This window comes from Tursiops truncatus, chromosome 8 (assembly GCF_011762595.2).
Source record: "Tursiops truncatus isolate mTurTru1 chromosome 8, mTurTru1.mat.Y, whole genome shotgun sequence".
NCBI lineage: Eukaryota > Metazoa > Chordata > Mammalia > Artiodactyla > Delphinidae > Tursiops > Tursiops truncatus.
In genome coordinates, this window is record NC_047041.1 from 56,441,089 (window position 1) to 56,459,939 (window position 18,851).

General features: G+C 36.9%; 1 protein-coding gene across 1 annotated transcript in view; it reads right to left on the bottom strand.

Moving 5' to 3' along the window:
- The window catches only part of RNF169 (ring finger protein 169), an 83,297-nt gene that overhangs the window by 48,570 nt on the left and 15,876 nt on the right, over positions 1-18,851 (bottom strand). The window contains exon 2 of the mRNA XM_019946579.3: positions 4,355-4,428. Within this exon, the coding sequence (XP_019802138.1) occupies positions 4,355-4,428 (74 nt within the window). The remainder of the gene's footprint in view (positions 1-4,354; positions 4,429-18,851) is intronic.

The following is an 18,851-nucleotide window of genomic DNA, read 5'->3' on the forward strand; positions in this document are numbered from 1 at the left end:
TCTTTAACACCATCAAAACTTCCAGTCCACTGACTCTACCACTCTCATTGTCCACCATGTCCTCAATTCCTTCCTCAAGCAACCTCCTTAAAATAACCACAGTCCAAAACTACAACAACTTCTTCGTATACACCTTCAAGTCCACAGCATCATTCCCTCTGTCATACTTTTGGTAAAATCCTAATCCTCGTTAAACCCAACCCATTGCTTACTCCAAAAGTGTTCTAATTGGTCTTATTTCCATTCTTGTCCCATGAGGCAGAGACAGCCTAGCTGCCTACCCAGTATTCATTTTTTTTTTTTTTTTTTTTTTTTTTTTTTTGCGGTACGCGGGCCTCTCACTCCAGTATTCATTCTTTCATTCCTTACTAAAACAACCCTAGGGACTTCCCTGGTGGTGCAGCGGTTAAGAGTCCGCCTACCAATGCAGGGGACACGGGTTCGATCGCTGGTCTGGGAAGATCCCACGTGCCACGGAGCAACTAAGCCCGTGCGCCACACCTACTGAGCCTGAGCTCTAGAGCCTGCGAGCCACAAATACTGAAGCCTGCGCGCCTGGAGCCCATGCTCTGCAACAAGAGAAGACACCACAATGAGAAGTCTGTGCACTGCAACGAAGAGTAGCACCCATATGCCGCAACTAGAGAAAGCCCGCGTGCAGCAACAAAGACCCAACGCAGCCAAAAATAAAAATAAATTTATAAAAATAAGTAAATAAAAGAACCCTAATTTTACTTAGGAAGTTAATGTACCCAGCTAAAACACTATGCTTCCCAGCTTTCCTGGCAGCTAGAGGGAGTCTGTGACACTCAACTACAAAATACAGGTGAAGTCACTCGGTACGGCTTTGGAGAAGGCTCTTTAAAAGACCCAATTCAGCTGACATAGGCCCTTCTGCCTTACCTTCTGTCTAGATGGGATTCTACAGAAGGATCAACGATGGTTGATCCACATCACAAGGAGACAGGCACACTTGAAGATGTCTAAACAGAAGAACAAAAAGGAGCCTGCATCCCTGATGTCCTAGAGCTGCCATAATCAGCCCTGGACAGCTTACCTCCAGCTTTTTGTTACTGGAGAAAAGTAAAACTCCTAATTTATTTGAGTCACTGTTTTGGGGTCTCTACTATTCACAGTAAATCCAATTCCTAATTCTTAGACCCATTACAGTTTATTCCCCACACAACAACCAGAGACCTTTTAAAAGTATAATTCAGATCATATTACTGGCTTCCCATCACACTTAAAATAAATTTAAGGTCCTTACCAAGCAACTAGGCCTTCTTTGATCTGGCCCTCTATCTCTTCCAACTCACATCTTACCAAATCCCCAAACCAACCTTCCACAACTTGTACACTCAGTTCCAGCCACAGTGTTCCTTAAACAAGTCAAACTTGTTTCTATCTCAGGGCCTTTGCATTTGCTGTTCTCTTTGCTGGGAATGCTCTTTCCTCATAAGTTTACTTGGCTTGCTCCCTCATCTCTTTCAGGTAGCAACTTAAATGTTGCCTTCTCTGAGACTTTCCCTGATCACTGTATCAAAAACAGTCTTTTTGTGTCTCAAGTTTCCCTTCCACTCCCCTCTAACTCTTCTTACCCTGCTTTACTAATATATATTAAATTTCTTTTGCTTATTTACTGTACATCTTCCCCACTAGAATGAAATCTCCCCGAGGTCAAGAACCTTGGGTGTCTTCTTCAGCATCATATTCTTAGTACCTGGCACACAGTAAGGACATAATAAATATATGATGAATAAATGAATATACATCATGATCTTATTTATACTAAAAAAGACTAAAGCATATGTGTGAGAGAGAGTGTGTGTGTGTGTGTGTGTGTGTGTGTGTGTGTAAATATATAAAGGATCTAGGATATACACTAAACTGTTGACACTCGTTATCTCTGGGGAAGAAAGTGGAAAATAAGAAAAAGGAGAACTTTCACATTTTGCTCTGCATATTCCTGCATAAAAAAGACAAAATTAACTACAACACATGGCAGGAAGAAAATTTTAAACATATTTAGAAATATAAGCCTATTTATAGAATCATAAAATTTAGAAACATAGTAACCTCAGTAAGCATAACACTACACCATGGGTGGAGGGATCTATGATTAGTAAGCAAACATCTTTTAAAAGAACAAGAATTAGGGGAATAAAATTTCCTGTTAACGTTTTATAGCCCTTATAAAGGTTTTTACTGTCATTTAAACAAAATAATAAAGTATACTAAATAGTGTATTACACGTCAAATTAGTAATGATGAGTTATATAGAATTAATTTCCATCGCTTGCTCAGTAGAAACTTTTAAACATCTCCCTCCCCTAGGGATTCATCTAGATAATTATATATTTGTTTTGTTTCAGAAAATATGCATTCTAAGAGACATCTTTTTTATCAAGTTCTCCATCCAAATGTCTAGTGCCTTAATTTTTTTTACTTTATCGAGGCATATTTTTACATATTATATAATTCATCCATTTCAAGTATATAATTCGATGATTTTTAGTAAATTTACCAAGTTGTGGAACACACCATAAATCAGCTTTAGAAATCTTCATCGCTGTAATACAGTCACTCATGATCATTTACTGTTAATCCCCATTCTCATCCCTACTCAATCAACCATTAATCTACTGTCTGTCTCTATACTTCTGTCTATTCCTAGACATTTTCTATAAATGGAAACATACAATATGTGGTCTCTTTTATCTGGTTTCTTTCACTTAGCATCTTTTTGAGGCTCATCCATCTGGTAGCATGTATCAGTGGTTCATTCCTTCTTATTGCTGAATAGTATTCCATTACATGGGTATGCCATATTAGTGCCTTTTGATTTTATGACTTGGATTTCCATTTTCCAGGTTATACAATGAGTGTAGGATAACCTGGGTACTTGGAGTATGGGTGGGGGGAAACCTATTTAACATTTATTTAACACAAATGACACAGGTGAGTGTTTTTCAAACCCAATCCAGTTTATGCAGAATGAGATTATCCTAGCTTCACTCAACAGCATTATGTTATCAGTCGCTTTTAAAATGATTTTCCTGTCCCTCCTTCTTAACAGGACGAAGGAACAGTTCCCCAAGGTATCCTTCTCTCTCCCAAGGCTTATAAAAAAATCTCTACACTCACTATGCCTTCTGCTTTACCTCCTTTTTCTACCTCCAAGTCCCTGTTTTCTCATTATCTTCAAGCTGACAGCTTCAAAATTTCCATATTCTCCAAGTTTCTGAAAAGTTATATTAAAACTAAATATCTGCATATTCTGGAATCTTATTTAAGAGAAATCTGTGGTTCTTTTGATGTAGCCCCCGAGAATAATTTGTTTCTATGTAGAAAAAAGCTTTGTAACTGATTTAAAACGAAAAACAAAAAAACTCACAACACCAATACAAAAGGAGCATGAGGACCCAAGTCAGCATTTGACACTCTCATTTAAAAGAAAAGATCAAAGAATATACAGTAATTAAGCACAGTTTTTTATCTTTTCTTTTTAACATGACCTTATTAAATACTGATCTTTTTCATTCAGTCTAAAATGCCATCATGTTATTGTCTTGCCTCTGTTTTATGATGATGTCTGATTAAGATTAAGTGGATTATTTGCCTTTATAAAACATTAAATATCTACATGTAGAATGATTATCTAATCGTTTATGAACCTGGGTAAGGGATGGTGGTTCAGGGAGAGGGCTAGGGAAGGATGATACAAATCTTATAACATACTTCTTATTACCAGTCTTTCTGAAGTCTTAATCTTCCAAGTGATTCCCAGACTATTAGCTTGAAAACATCAAGAATAAGATGATGTGGACACAGCTAAAAGCTTTCCCAATGGTAAACGTTCCCTAACTAGAAAATTATTCCACTACGCTTACTAGTCTAAGTTACAGTTCTTCTGGAGTACTTAAGAGAGTGAAAGCAGTAAAAGATAATACCAGCTACATGTAATTAGAGGAACCTTGCAAGATAAAGAAAAATAAGACAAGCTATTATTATTAAAGCTTAAATGTTAGATTTTATCTAACATTTAAATGCCAAGAATACCACTCTTGGTGGCCAGTTATTGCAGCAGGTGTGTGATAGGCCGTGTGAGCTACATTTTCATCTTTGAAAGGACAGCTTAAAAGGGGTTCTGAGTTAAGGTTTACTCTACTTCCATTACAGCTACAGAATCTAACTAGACCAGTATAAGGTAGGGTACAGAAAGACAGGCTCTGCATTATAAATTTTAAAAATCCCTAGTAAATCAAAAATCCCACTAAGCATTCTTTAATGTCATCATTTCAATTAACTTTAAGAAAATGAATGGCATAATGATATGTATACTGTTATACTGTACCTTTCTCAGGCTTTCATATTCCTCACGAAGTTCCCCAGGCTTGCTTAATTTGACTGGTGCTCTGAATATAAACTCTGCAGGAAAGGGAAAAGAAAACACTTTTTAACAGAACTTTCTAGGAAGGAACCAAGATCTTGTCCTACTGCTGCCCCCACATCATAAACCACATAAAAATTGTGGTCATCTTCCACAATTTGAATATTCATTCATTCATTTAATGAATACTTATTAAAGGGTATAAACCAGGCACAGTTCTAAGCACTGGGGAGAAGCATTGAACAAATAAAGTCCTTACTATCATGGAGCTTACAATATTGTGGGGGGAAACAGACAATAAACAAACAAATGTGTGTATATAATACAACTGGTGGTACTAAGGGCTACGGAGGAAAATAAACACAGGCTGGAAGATTAGTTTATCAATATATAGAGTGGTCTGAAGGGTCTCACTGATAAATGTAACATGTTAAAAGACCCCAAGGAAAACTATATTTAAAGCTCCTAGTTCAATGTTACCAAGTAACATTTTAAATAAGCTAAAGTTTTACTCATAATACTTTGTTACTAATGTTTCTTTCTACTTCTTTTTCAACATTGCCAACAGACTATTTTCCTGTATACAACTTATATTTTCAGTATATAACCTGATTTTTTATCCTCAAAGCCTTCAGTGGTTTTGATCAGCTTACAGAATAAAGTCAAAACTCTTCAATATGTCACTCAAGGTTTTCCAGAGACTGATCACAACTTTATCTTTCTAAAGCACTGTGTCTTTCATCTCTTGACTATCTGGTTACAATATATATATGCCATATACTTCTAACCCTTTTATGCTCTTTCTCAGCTGAAATTCTCTTTTCTCCCCTTCTCTATATCCAGGCCCACAGAAGGCACACAATACACACTGGCTATATAAACAATAAAAATCCAACTTAAGAACAGGAATAAAAGATAAGTCCTAAATGCTATCAAAAAGGAAGGAGAAAATACACACTTCTGTCTCCTTAAATGTACATGACACTTCGATACACCCCTATGTATATTTAGACTTAAACACAGTATTTATTTGAAGACTTACTAACAACTCTATATCCTATTCAGGTTGATAATATTTGTTGTAGAAAAGTGGGCTCCTCAAAAAGTTGACTTTTGTCCTTTTTCAGTTGTCTCAACTACCTTAAAAAGACTCATATACACCAGAGAAATGTGGAAGATTCTTAGACAGAAACACTGGATGTAATACAGATGCAGAAAACAGTAACTTAAAGCTCTACCAAGAGAATTATTAGACCCGGGTCTTGGGAGGCAAATACGACATCACCTTCACCCACTTAAAAAAAAAGTCCTGATGACTATTTTAATCATATCTCTTAAGTACATTTCTAATTATTGGCAAATAGTATCTAAAACTAGATGCTTTAAAAGAGGAGGGGAAGAAGGAAGAGAAAAGCAAAACCCTTAAGTCAAAAAAATTCTTTTAATCCATTTATGGAGAACCTATTACCTGAACGATACTTTATATTTTCTCAGTGAATCGTCACAGAAACTTTATAAAGTAGTTATTATACCCATTTTACAATAATGAAAATGAGAGGTTAATGACTTGCCCAAGGCCACAGGACTAGCACAAGCACATGGCAAAATTAAGAGAAAAAGAATTAACAGGTATAAAGAGGGAAATTACATAATGATGAAAAAGGCAACCCATCAAGAAGCTATAATAATTATGCACTTGTATGAACCTACAACAGAGCAAAAAAAAAAGATTATAAGAGAAATTAATAAATCCAAAATTATACTAAAAACATGTAATTTTTATACTACACAATTCAAATTTCTTTCTATATAGATATGTATATATGCTTTCTATATATACTTTTAGTTTGCTGTAAAGCATTCTCATTGCTACTGCCATTTTTAAAGTAAATAACTACTTTGGCTCCATCCAACTATTAATGTACAAGAAAACTGAAGAGACTTAATGTAGAGAAAAGCCATTTGGGGAAGAATTTGCATTGTTTGATGCCTGCCAAATTTCATTACTTGCTCTGGATTTCTGTGTAATATAGTTTTTTGTGGGGTTTTTTGGGCAAAAATAGAACAGACACGCAAGTTTTTATGATACATATAATATTTAACTCAGACCATATAATTCTAGAGTTGTGAAGTTCTGGGTGAAACAAACTCTGAAGAAGCCTAGAGAAATTAAAAGGGTGATGATAATAATAATAAACCTTTTCAAGTAAGGCGTTAGAACTTGATTTTTTTAGTGCAGAAAATAAAAAATAAAAGACACCATAGAATGATTGTCATGTATATACTGGTTTAAGATGATTGTCAAAAAAAGCTGGTGCTAATTGTTTCTTTTTTTCTTTCATTTTCACAGTTCATACTTCATTTTCATCACTGAAGATGTAGACCAGTAATTCTTGAAGTGTGTCCATTGATCCCTAGGTGTCCCAGAGACCTTTCCAGGACTCTACAAGGTCAAAAAATTCTTAAGACTCTTAAGATGTTACTTGCTTTTTTTACTCTCATTCCTTCCTTAGCGTGCAGTGGACTTTCCCTACATTTCTATGAGATGTCATGTTATCATTGCTTTTTTTTTTTTACATCTTTATTGGAGTATAATTGCTTTACAATGGTGTGTTAGTTTCTGCTTTATAACAAAGTGAATCAGTTATACATATACATATGTTCCCATATCTCCTCCCTCTTGTGTCTCCCTCCCTCCCACCCTCCCTATCCCACCCATCCAGGTGGTCACAAAGCACCGAGCTGATCTCCCTGTGCTATGCGGCTGCTTCCCACTAGCTATCTATTTTATGTTTGGTAGTGTATATATGACCATGCCACTCTCTCACTTTGTCACAGCTTACCCTTCCCCCTCCCTATATCCTCAAGTTCATTCTCTAGTAGGTCTGTGTCTTTATTCCCATCTTACCCCTAGGTTCTCCATGACATTTTTTTTTCTTAGATTCCATATATATGTGTTAGCATACGGTATTTGTCTTTCTCCTTCTGACTTACTTCACTCTGTATGACAGACTCTAGGACCATCCACCTCACTACAAATAACTCAATTTCGTTTCTTTTTATGGCTGAGTAATATTCCATTGTATATGTATGTGCCACATCTTCTTTATCCATTCATCTGCTGATAGACACTTAGGTTGCTTCCATGTCCTGGCTATTGTAAATAGAGCTGCAATGAACATTTTGGTACATGACTCTTTTTGAATTATGGTAAACCTAACTTTTAGGTGCACTGGGAAACCTAAAAATTCATGTGACTCGCTTTATTGCAGTATTCACTTTATTACGGTGGTCTGGAACCAAACTCTCAATATCTCCAAGGTATGCCTGTAATAATATTTTTATTTCATTTTCACTTACTACTCAACAGGTTTCTCTAAATTCTGAAATACTCTATTAAAGTTTAATATAATAGGTAAAAATGCTATTAGGATTTTAAACTTATATAACAGTAGCTATAACATGAAAATAATTTCTTTGAAGCCTTATGAAATATGGTTTCAATCCACCTGAAAAAGGTCCGAAAAATAAAAATCTCCCTTTTTAAATCAAAGTCTTTTACAGTGTCTCTTAAAGCTTACTGGAGAACATGTATACACTGAACATTATTAATTATACTAAGATATTTATCAGTCATGATTAACCTTTCAGGTTCCCTGACTTTTAGTACAGAAAGAACACTCATTTATAATAAAATAGCTCCTGTCTGCTGATGTGGGACTTGACTTTTCTCAAAATTCTCTTTACTTCCCTCTGCCTTCCTAGAGTCATATGTCAACTCCCTCCACTCCAAAAGTTGAAATTGTGATTGAAACTCCTGCAATACTATCATAAAACCAGAGCAACAGGAGAAAACCTAGATGACTTGGTATGGTGATGCCTTTTTAGACATAATATCAAAGACATGATTCATAAAATAAGTAATTGATAAGCTGGACTTCATTAAAATTAAAAATTTCTGCTCTGCAAAAGACAATGTCAAGAGAGTGAGAACAAAAGCCACAGACTGGAAGAAAACATTTGTAACAGATGTATTTGATATAAGACTGTTATCCAAAATAAACAAAGAACTATCAAAACGTAATCAGAAAACAACCTGATTTTTTTTTTAACGGGCAAGAGACCTTAACAGACACCTCACCAAAGAAAATATATGGCAAAGAAGAAGACATAGCAAATAAACAAATGAAAAAATCGCCCAACATCATATGTCATTAGAGAATTACAAATTAAAACGAGATGGCACTACACCCCTAATTAGAGGGGCTAACATCCAAAACACTGACAATACCAAATCCTGGTGAGGATGTGGAGCAACAAAAATTCTCAAACACTGCCGGTGGGAATGCAAAATGGTAGAGCCACTTTGGAAGGCAATCCAGCAATTTCTTACAAAACTAAACATAGTTTTACCATACAATCCAGTAATTGCACTCCTTGATATTTATCCAAACGAGTTAAAAACTTACATCCACACAAAAACCTGTAAATAAATGTTTATAGCAGCTTTGGCCATAACCTCCAAAACTTGGAAGCAAACAAGATATCCTTCAGAAGGTAAATCGATAAATAAACTGAGGTAGATACAGTGAAATTAATTAAAGAAACCTCAGCTAAAATCAGAGTAGGGACAGGCCTGTAGGGGGAGCGCTCATGCCCCCCCCCCCAACTGCATCTGTCAGTTACTCCAAATAGGAAGAGCTATACACCTACATCTATGACAGGAAGGTGTTGCTTACTTTACTATCCAGCAGGAAGAAGAAAACTTCTCTCCATCCAAAAACAGCTCCACCAATCAGATATGCAGCAGCTCAACTGATGAGAAGCCTCCATACTTTGGACTCCCAGCTTCCTCCAATGGACTCTTTGGTTATTACAGCTCTTCCCAACTCCCCTCTTTTCCCTATAAAAGCAAGTTCCACTTCCTTGTTCTCTGGATTTGTCTCTGGTCTGCCATAGTTTGCATATCCTGAACTGCAATTCCTCTGGCTATTCCCAAATAAACTCACTTTTGCTGGTAAAATAACTGTCTATTATAATATGAAAGTTGATAATCCAGACAATGGAATATTATTCAGTGCTAAAAAGAAATGAGTTTTCAACACTGATGAAAAAAATCAGAGATAACACAAACAGCTGGAACGATATACCAGGTTCTTGGATTGGAAGAATCAATATTGTCAAAATGAATATACTACTCAAGGCAATCTACAGATGCAATGCAATCCTTATCAAGTTACCAATGGCATTTTTTCACAGCACTAGAACAAAAAATTCTATAATTTATATGGAAACACAAAAGACCCCAAATAGCCAAAGCAATCCTGAGAAAGAAAAATGGAGCTGGAGGACTCAGACTCCTCAAATTCAGACTATACTACAAAGCTACAGTAATCAAAACAGTATGGTACTGGCACACAAACAGAAATATACATCAATGGAACAGGATAGAAAGTCCAGAAACAAACTCACATACCCATGGTTGACTAAACTACGACAAAGGAGGCAAGAATATACAATGGAGAAAAGACAGTCTTTTCAATAAGTCTGGGGAAACGGGACAGTTACATGTAAAACAATGAAATCAGAACACTAACACCACATACAGAAATGAACTCCAAATGGATTAAAGACCTAAATTCAAGGCCAGACACTATAAAACTCTTAGAGGAAAACATAGGCAGAACACTCTTTGACATAAATTGCAGCAATATCTTTTTTGATCCACCTCCTACAGTAATGAAAATAAAAACAAAAATAAACAAATGGGACCTAATTAAACTTCTTCTGCACAGCAAAAGGAACTATAAACAAAACGAAAAGACAACCCTCAGAATGGGAGAAAATATTTCCAAACGAAGCAACTGACAAGGGATTAATATCCAAAATATACAAGCAGCTCATGCAGCTCCATGTCAAAAACAAACAAACAAACAACCCAATCAAAAAACAGGCAGAAGATCTAAATAGACAATTCTCCAGAAAAGATATACAGGTGGCCAAAAAGCACATGAAAAGATGCTAATTATCAGAGAAATGCAAATCAAAACTACAATGAGGTGTCACCTCACACTAGTCAGAATGGCCATCATCAAAAAGTCTATAAACAATAAATACTGGAGAGGGTGTGGAGAAAAAGGAAACTCTCCTACACTGTTGGTGGGAATGTAAATTGGTACAACCATTATGGAAAACAATATACAGGTTCCTTAAAAAACTAAAAATAGAACTACATATGATCCAGCAATCCCACTCCTGGGCATATATCTGGAGAAAACTCTAATTAGAAAAGATACATGCACCCCAATGTTCATAGCAGCACTCTTTACAATAGCCAGGTCATGGAAGCAACCTAAATGCCCATCGACAGATGAATGGATAAAGAAGATGTGGTACTTATATACAATGGAATATTACTCAGCCATAAAAAAAGAATGAAATAATGGCATTTGGAGCAACATGGATGGACCTAGAGATTATCACACTAAGTGAAGTAAGTCAGACAGAGACAAATATCACAGGATATCGCTTATATGTGGAATCTAAAAAAATGGTACAAATGAACTTACTTACAAAGCACAGAGTCACAGATGTAGAAAAAAAACGTGGTTACTTGGGGGAAGGAGGGAGGAGGGATAAATTGGGAGACTGGGATTGACATATGCACACTACTATATATAAAACAGATAACTAATAAGAACCTACTGTATAGCACAGGAAACTCTACTCAATACTCTGTAATGACCTATATGGGAAAGAATCTAAAAAGAGTGGATATATGTATACATATAACTCATTCACTTTGCTGTACACCTGAAACTAACACAACATTGTAAATCAACTATACTCCAATAAAAATTTTAAAAAATAAATAAAATGTAATTATGATTGGAAAAGAAAAAAATGAGCTTTCAAAGCTATGAAAAGACATGGAGGAAACTTTAATGCATATTACTAAATAAGAGAAGCCAATCTGGAAATGCTACATACTGTATGTCTCCAACTATATGACATTCTGGAAAAGATAAAACTTTAGAGACAATTAAAAAATCAGTAGTTCCAAGGACGGAGAAGGTAGGGATGAGTAGGCAGAGCAGAGGATTCTTAGGGCAGTGAAAAGACTCTTTCTAATATTATAATGATGGACAAATTTCATTATACATTTGTCCAAACCCACAGAATGTACAACACCAAGAGTCAAATCTACCATTCTGGTGAGTGACAGTGACAATGGGGGAGGCTATGAATGTGTGGGGGCAGGGATCATATGGGATATCTCTGTACCTTCCTCTCAGTTTTGTTGTAAAACTAAAACTGCTCTAAGAAATAAATTCTTGGGCTGGCAGGGGCGGTGGGGGAGCACAGCAACAACATGTCAAAAGAAGCAGAAAAGGCAACATCACCCTCCTTAGTCCAGAGGAATTAGTCCCAAAATCCACCAATCCCTCCACCAGAATCTATAGGGATTTTCAAGTGTTTCAGTAGCACAGAAACAACCATTCACCCTTCCTTCATCTCACAGAAAAGAAATACTAGAAACTATTCCAGGTGTCACTGAGCTGCTGAGTATCTTAGTATTTATAAATGAAACCAGTGGTGGAAGTACTTTCTTAATGCCTGTCCTCTGACAACTACAGTTGACCCTTGAACAACGTAGGTTTGAACTGCGCAGGTCCACTTATATGCAGATTTTTTTTCAATAAATACATACTATGGTACCATATGATCTGCGGTTGAATCTGAGGTTGGTTGAATCCACTTATCCACATAAGGTTATACACAGATTTTCAACTGTGCAGGGGGGTCGGTGCCACTAATCCCCATGTTGTTCAAGGGTCAACTGCACCATGTTTGAAAGAGAAACTCTCTAAGGATATTAATACCCTAAGAATGACAAACACACATGGCCAATGACCAAAGCTGAGTACTGCATTCAGTCTAACGTGAACTGTAGGAGCAGCTATATTTCCTTGATCGTCCTTCCTGAAAAAGATTTTCTCTAGGGTGGGGTGACTGGTTATTAATAAAGGCAAACAAACAAAACAAACTATAAGACTAGCATTTTGCTAACTGCACCAAACCCTCAGGAATAAAGTATCATTGTCAAAGAATCCACACTCAATACAAAATTACAAAAAGAACCTCACTGAACTATATTGGGAAGACGCTACCCCAATAACTCTCAAATCCAAAGGTAAACATCCCTTGGTACCTGGCTATGCTTGAGTTTTTACCCCTGTACATTCAATTTCTTATTAGTGCAGCAGAATGAAAAAGAACTTTGGACTTAAGAGTCCCAAGATCTTGATCCTAATTTGAATTCTCCCACTTACTAGTTATTTGTCCTTGGGCAAATAAAAAAATCTCTCTGCTAATTTCCATCTCTATCTCCACCACCAGTATCATTCTGATGACTGGCAGTTATATAGCACTTTGATCATGCCAGGCCCATTTCTAAGCACTCTATATTTTAACTCATCTAATCTTCATAATGACCCAATGGAGAGATGCTATTATCCCCACTTTACAGATGAAGAAACTGAAGCACAGAGCATATAACTTGCCCAAGGCTACACTGCTGTAAATGAAAGAGCTATGATTTAAACTCAGGCAATCTGGCTCCAGAATTGGTCCTCTTACCCACTGTTCTTTATTACCTCTTTAATATTAAAAAAAAAAGAAGAAGAAAAAGAAGCTGAACAACCCTATATGACAATGGGCAAAGAACATGAACAGGCAGTTTACAGAAATATAAATTCAGATGACTTGTAAACAAATTAAAATATGCTCAATTTCGCTCATTTCAAGATATTAAAAATTTCTGAAACAAAACACTTTTATATATCAGATTAGCAAATATCAAAAAAGTTTGATAAAGACAAGAGTTAGCAAGGGTATTCGTTATCTTAATGATGTATCATACACATGTACAAAGATGTACAGACAAGAATATTCACTGCAGATCAATCGCAATACTAAAGACTGGAAACAACCTAAATGTCCTTCTATTTTAGAATGACTGAATAAATTATAAGTGACTGGGATACAATGGATCCTTTCCTATACTGTCTGTTTTTATTCCTGGTCTGGTTTCTTGGTTTACCACGTAATTTTTGTTGGAATGCCATTCATTGTGTTATGAAAAACTATAAAGGCTGTGGATGATATAACATCCTACAGAAGATTCACCATGTTCTCTGACAGGCAATTAGACTAAGGGTAGATCACCTCACAATCCATTCAGGACATGAGCTTATTCAAGGTTGGCTGCAGGCTTTGTAAAACTTGAAAAGTTTGTTCTACCCTAGTTTGTAGCCCTCTGAGGATCTAACTGAGAGTTAAGGGTATTTTCCAAGCCTGCCTTCCTTGGAAGGCCTTCAACTTTTTTCTCCTCAACACTGAAGAACTGCTAAAAGAGTGCTCTGTTTTTCATTAGGCTTCTGGGAAGCTTCTTAACCTTTTACCCTACACAGTTAAAGAATCTGCAAATGCCTCAAGAGAAAAAAAGGCAGGTAGAGAGGCCTGGGGCGGAGGGTGGGGGCAGGGAGATGCACCTCCCTTCTCTCTGGGATCTTGGTCTCTCAAGTTTTGGCTGCCTTGGCAGTCCTGAACTATAATTTTTGTATCCCTAGCCCCATGAAGAAAGCTCTGCTGGCTTTTTTGCCTCTTAATAGCTATACTCTCCCTTTGCCAAGAATCCACAAATGTCTGAAGTCCTGGCTGCCTTGGCAATTTACCAATGCCTTCATATAGATTTTTTTTTTAAATCAGGCTTTTCTAGTTATTCTCAGCAGGAGTTCTGGTCTGCTACAATCTGCTCCATCATAGCCAGAAGCAAAATCTACATTCTTCATAAGCAGTGGAGAAGACAAGATTTTCGTCATGAAACCACAAACCATTAATAAAGAGGGAACAAGCAGTGAGGAAGAAGACAAAAGGAGAGAATATTCTTTTAAGAAAGTCAAGAAAGGAATCTAATAAAGGTAGAAAACGTGAGGTCCAAGTCCTAAAGAAACTTACAATCTTACTAGGGAAAGAAAAACATATGCAAGTGAAACTACTATAGAATGTCGAAGAGTTATACAACTAAACACCTGACTGCAGCTCAGAAAAGCATGAGGTAGAGGTACACAACAGCAAAAGAAGACAATGAATCAAAGTACATCTTCTACAACAAAACCTATGTAAGTGCAAAGATACACAGGAACCAAGAGGTCATTATCCATATTAATCTCAAGGTTACCTGCTTATACTACCCACCAAACTTCTGAACTACCTTCAAATGGAATATTCGAAAGGAGAAACTTTAATGTCAAATTAGGCATACCATTTAGAAGTAGGAAGGTGGAAACATGGGGAGTGAACCACAAATACGTTCTAAAACCAAACTAAAGTGCTTTCCATTTTGTCTACTATTTTTTTGGTTTACTCCTTCTAACTCTCCAAGAGTGCAGATGACAGCCAAGTACCAACTGTCTTAAACTAATGCAATTGCTCCTTTACCTACTTGCCCAAGACATTAACAATTTACAGGAGGCAATATAAAGAGCGTTTACCTGGAAAGAAGAGGAAGTGCACAGAGAAAAAGTTAAAAGTTAAGAAAATATTCATATCAAATTTGAAAGCTGCTTACCTAAGTACCATAATTAACACTATAGCAGATTACTGCTATAGTAACTCAAACTGTGTTTTAAAACTATCCTTGGCAAAGAACTAATGAAATCAAGATGTCACAACTCACATACCAAGAACTTAAAACATGTTTGTAACTTTTGACCTAATAATTTCTAGGAATCTTAGAAAATAATCTAAAATACAGAAAAACTTTTACATAAAAAGATTTTCACTGCAACATTGTTCATAACTGCAAAACAAAAACTGAGAATAACCTAAATGTCCAATATTGAGGGAATGATTAGGCTAATTACAGACAGTCCATACAATGTACTATTATCCTGGCATCAAAATTATATAGAAATATTTTTTTAATAATATGCAATATTGGGCTTCCCTGGTGGTGCACTGGTTAAGAATCTGCCTGCCAATGCAGGGGACACGGGTTCGAGCCCTGGTCTGGAAAGATCCCACATGCCGCGGAGCAACTAAGCCCATGCGCCACAACTACTGAGTTTGCGCTCTAGAGCCCGCAAGCCACAACTACTGAGCCCGTGAGTCACAACTACTGAAGCCCACACATCTAGAGCCTGTGCTCTGCAACAAGAGAAGCCACCACAATGAGAAGCCTGCGCACTGCAACAAAGACCCAATACAGCCAAAAATAAATAAAATAAAATAAATTATAAAAAATGCAATATTGCTTTAATTAGATAGGAAACCATTTATGTTAAATGAGAGATGCAGACGCCAGACTGAATATGCCTTATAATTTCAAACATGAACATTAAATATAGAAATGGAAATAACAAATGGAAAAAGAAATAACAATATAATTGTAGAAGTCACAAAAGGAGAAGAAAATATTAATGATAACATATCAAGATATCACACATAAGTGTGTAAGAATAATGAAAACTGTTATCAGAGATCAGGAAGTTAAAGAGGGAAATGAGCAGTGAGGAAGAGGGAGGTGCTGTGGGAAGAGAACATATACCAAAAAAAGGCATGAGACCCTTTCCCCAAAGCACTTATTAACATAGCTTATTAGCTAAGACAAAGTCATAAAAAGTTGTAAGAAGAGATTTAAATAATTACAGAGACGATGACAAATGCAAAGTCACAAAATGAACAATTGCCAAATGCATCTTACAAGCAAATGTTCCAACAGACATCTGTAGGAGCAAGAGAACAAGGGCTGGGAAGGAGAGTCAAGGCTTTAGGAAGGTTGGATGAAGCTGAGTCTAACTGGTAAAACTTAGATTAAGTTAAAAGATGGAAAGGGACTTCCCTGGTGGTCCAGTGGTTAAGACTCCGCGCACCCAATGCAGGGGGCCCGGGTTCGAAGCATGCCACAACAAAGAGCCTGCACGCCACAACAAAGATCCCCTGTGCCACAACTAAGACCCGGCGCAAGTGGTTAAGAATCCACTTGCCAATGCAGGGGACACAGGTTCGAGCCCTCGTCCGGGAAGATCCCACATGCTGCGGAGCAACTAAGCCCGTGCGCCACAACGACTGAGCCTGTGCTCTAGAGCTCGCGAGCCACAACTACTGAAGCCCGTGCACCTAGAGCCCATGCTCCTCAAGAAGAGAAACCACCGCAATGAGAAGCCCGCGCACCACAACAAAGAGTAGCCCCCGCTCGCCACCCAACACAGCAATGAAGATCCAACATAGCCAAAAATTAAAAAATATAAATAAATTTGTAAAAAAAAGACCAAGCGCAGCCAGATAAATTTTTTTAAGTCTTTAAAAAAAAAAAAGATGGAGGAAGAGCAATCCATGTGAACAAAGCAAAACCAAAGTGTGATAACACTACTGAACTGCACACTTAAAAGGTTAAGACAGTAAGTTTCAAGTTATGTGTTTTTTACCACAATTTTAATTTTTTTTAAGTGTGAAGCCTGGATAGTAAATAAATACATTCTGCTAGAGCAGAAAGTTTATGTAGGAGAGTTGTATAGGCCAGAAAGGGTAGGCTGGGGCCAAATTATAGAGAACCTTCAACATTAGGCTAGGGAATCTAAACTCATCCTGTCATCAACAAGGATACCACCATATTTAATCTTATTAATATTAATAAAACTATTAATAAACAATAAAACTTCAGTTATCCAGCATGCTTGGGGAATAAGATGTTCCTTAATTTTATGTGGTAACAATGCCAAATTTGGGCAGGATCTTCCCCATACAGTTACAGCACTTCACCATCCATACATTTGCCAGATAACTTTCAAAAGTAAGAAAGATCCCAGGCTGTGGAGAACAATCAGACTCCATCACTTATCAGTGTGACACTGAGCACACTACAACTTCTCTAGCCCTCAGTTTCCCCACTTCCCAAATAAATTGTTATGAATGATTAAATGACATGATTTAATGTATTGTACAATGCTGGATATATAATTGATATTCATTAAGTGTTAGATACATCCTTATAAGAAAAAATTCTACTTAATCTTTTCAGAGATAGAAATTTCTCAGAATTGTAAGAAAAAAATGGCATCAGAGATTTTTTTCTCTATATATAAGTGGGACAACTACATGGTGCTTATTAACTGCTAATAAAAATTAATGATAAATATTCAAATTCCAAGTTGCATCTTGCTTCCTTAGCTTAAAAAATTAACCTGATTTGTACCTCGATCTGGAAAGAATAATGAGTCTTAAGCAGCCTAAGTCTGTGTAGACTTACAGCCAGATAGTAAATATTTTCAGCTTTGCAGACCAAAAGACAGCTGCTCAATTCTGCCATTGTAGCATGAAAGTAGCCATAGACAATATGAATAAGTATGGCTGTGTTCCAATAAAAATTTACAAAAATAAGCAGTAGGCTGGATCTGGCCTGCTGAATGTAATTTCCTAACCCCTGGTGCTATAGATTGAATGTTTGTGTCCCCTACACAATTTATACGTTGAAACCTAATCCCCAGTGTGATGGTATTTGGTGGTGGAGTCTTGGAAAGGTGATTAGGTCATGAGGGCAAAGCTCTCATGAATGGGATTAGGGCGCTTATAAAAGAGACCCCAGATTCACTTTGTTATAAAGCAGAAACTAACACACCATTGTAAAGCAATTATACTCCAATAAAGATGTTAAAAAAAAAAAAAAGAGAGACCCCAGAGAGCTCCCTGCCCCTTCCACCAAGTGAGGACCAGCAGGCAGGTCCTCACGAGACACTGAATCTACCAGTCTTGATCTTTGACTTGCCACCCTCTAGGACTGTGATAAATAAATTTCTGTTGTTTACAAGCCACCCAATCCATGGTATTCTGTTATCACAACCCAAATTGACTAAGACATCTAGATTAGAAAAAGACAAAGAGAGTAGAGATCAACAGAATTTGCAAAAGCAGGTATTAACCAAGAGTAGAGTCAAAGTGTAAGGTTCCTTGTTGAATCCAGAAATGGCCCAAACAACAGGCACAGCAAGGCAGCCCAAACTGGCTCAGCACAGTCCAAGCATGAGGCACACTATAAAGGAGGTCACAAAAGCAAATGTAGGTACAGGAATGCTGCAGAGATGAAGGCCATGCAGGCCTAGGCAGACCAAGACCATGTGGGTGTCCCCATCTCTATATCCACCACCACCCTGGACAAAAGCCTTTGGACTTAATTTCTGCTCTTTTTGAGGTGAAAAATCATCCACAATAGTCCACAAAGTGGAATGATACCAAAATTAGAAAGAGTGTAGGATTTCGAACCATACCAACCTGCATTCAAATCTACTACCCACTGGCTTTGTATCTACCAGTATTTATCCTTGCTAAGCCTGTTTCTTCATCCATAAAATGGGAGTAATACCTACTTTAACAGGGATGTTTATCTCATCTAATCCTCCAG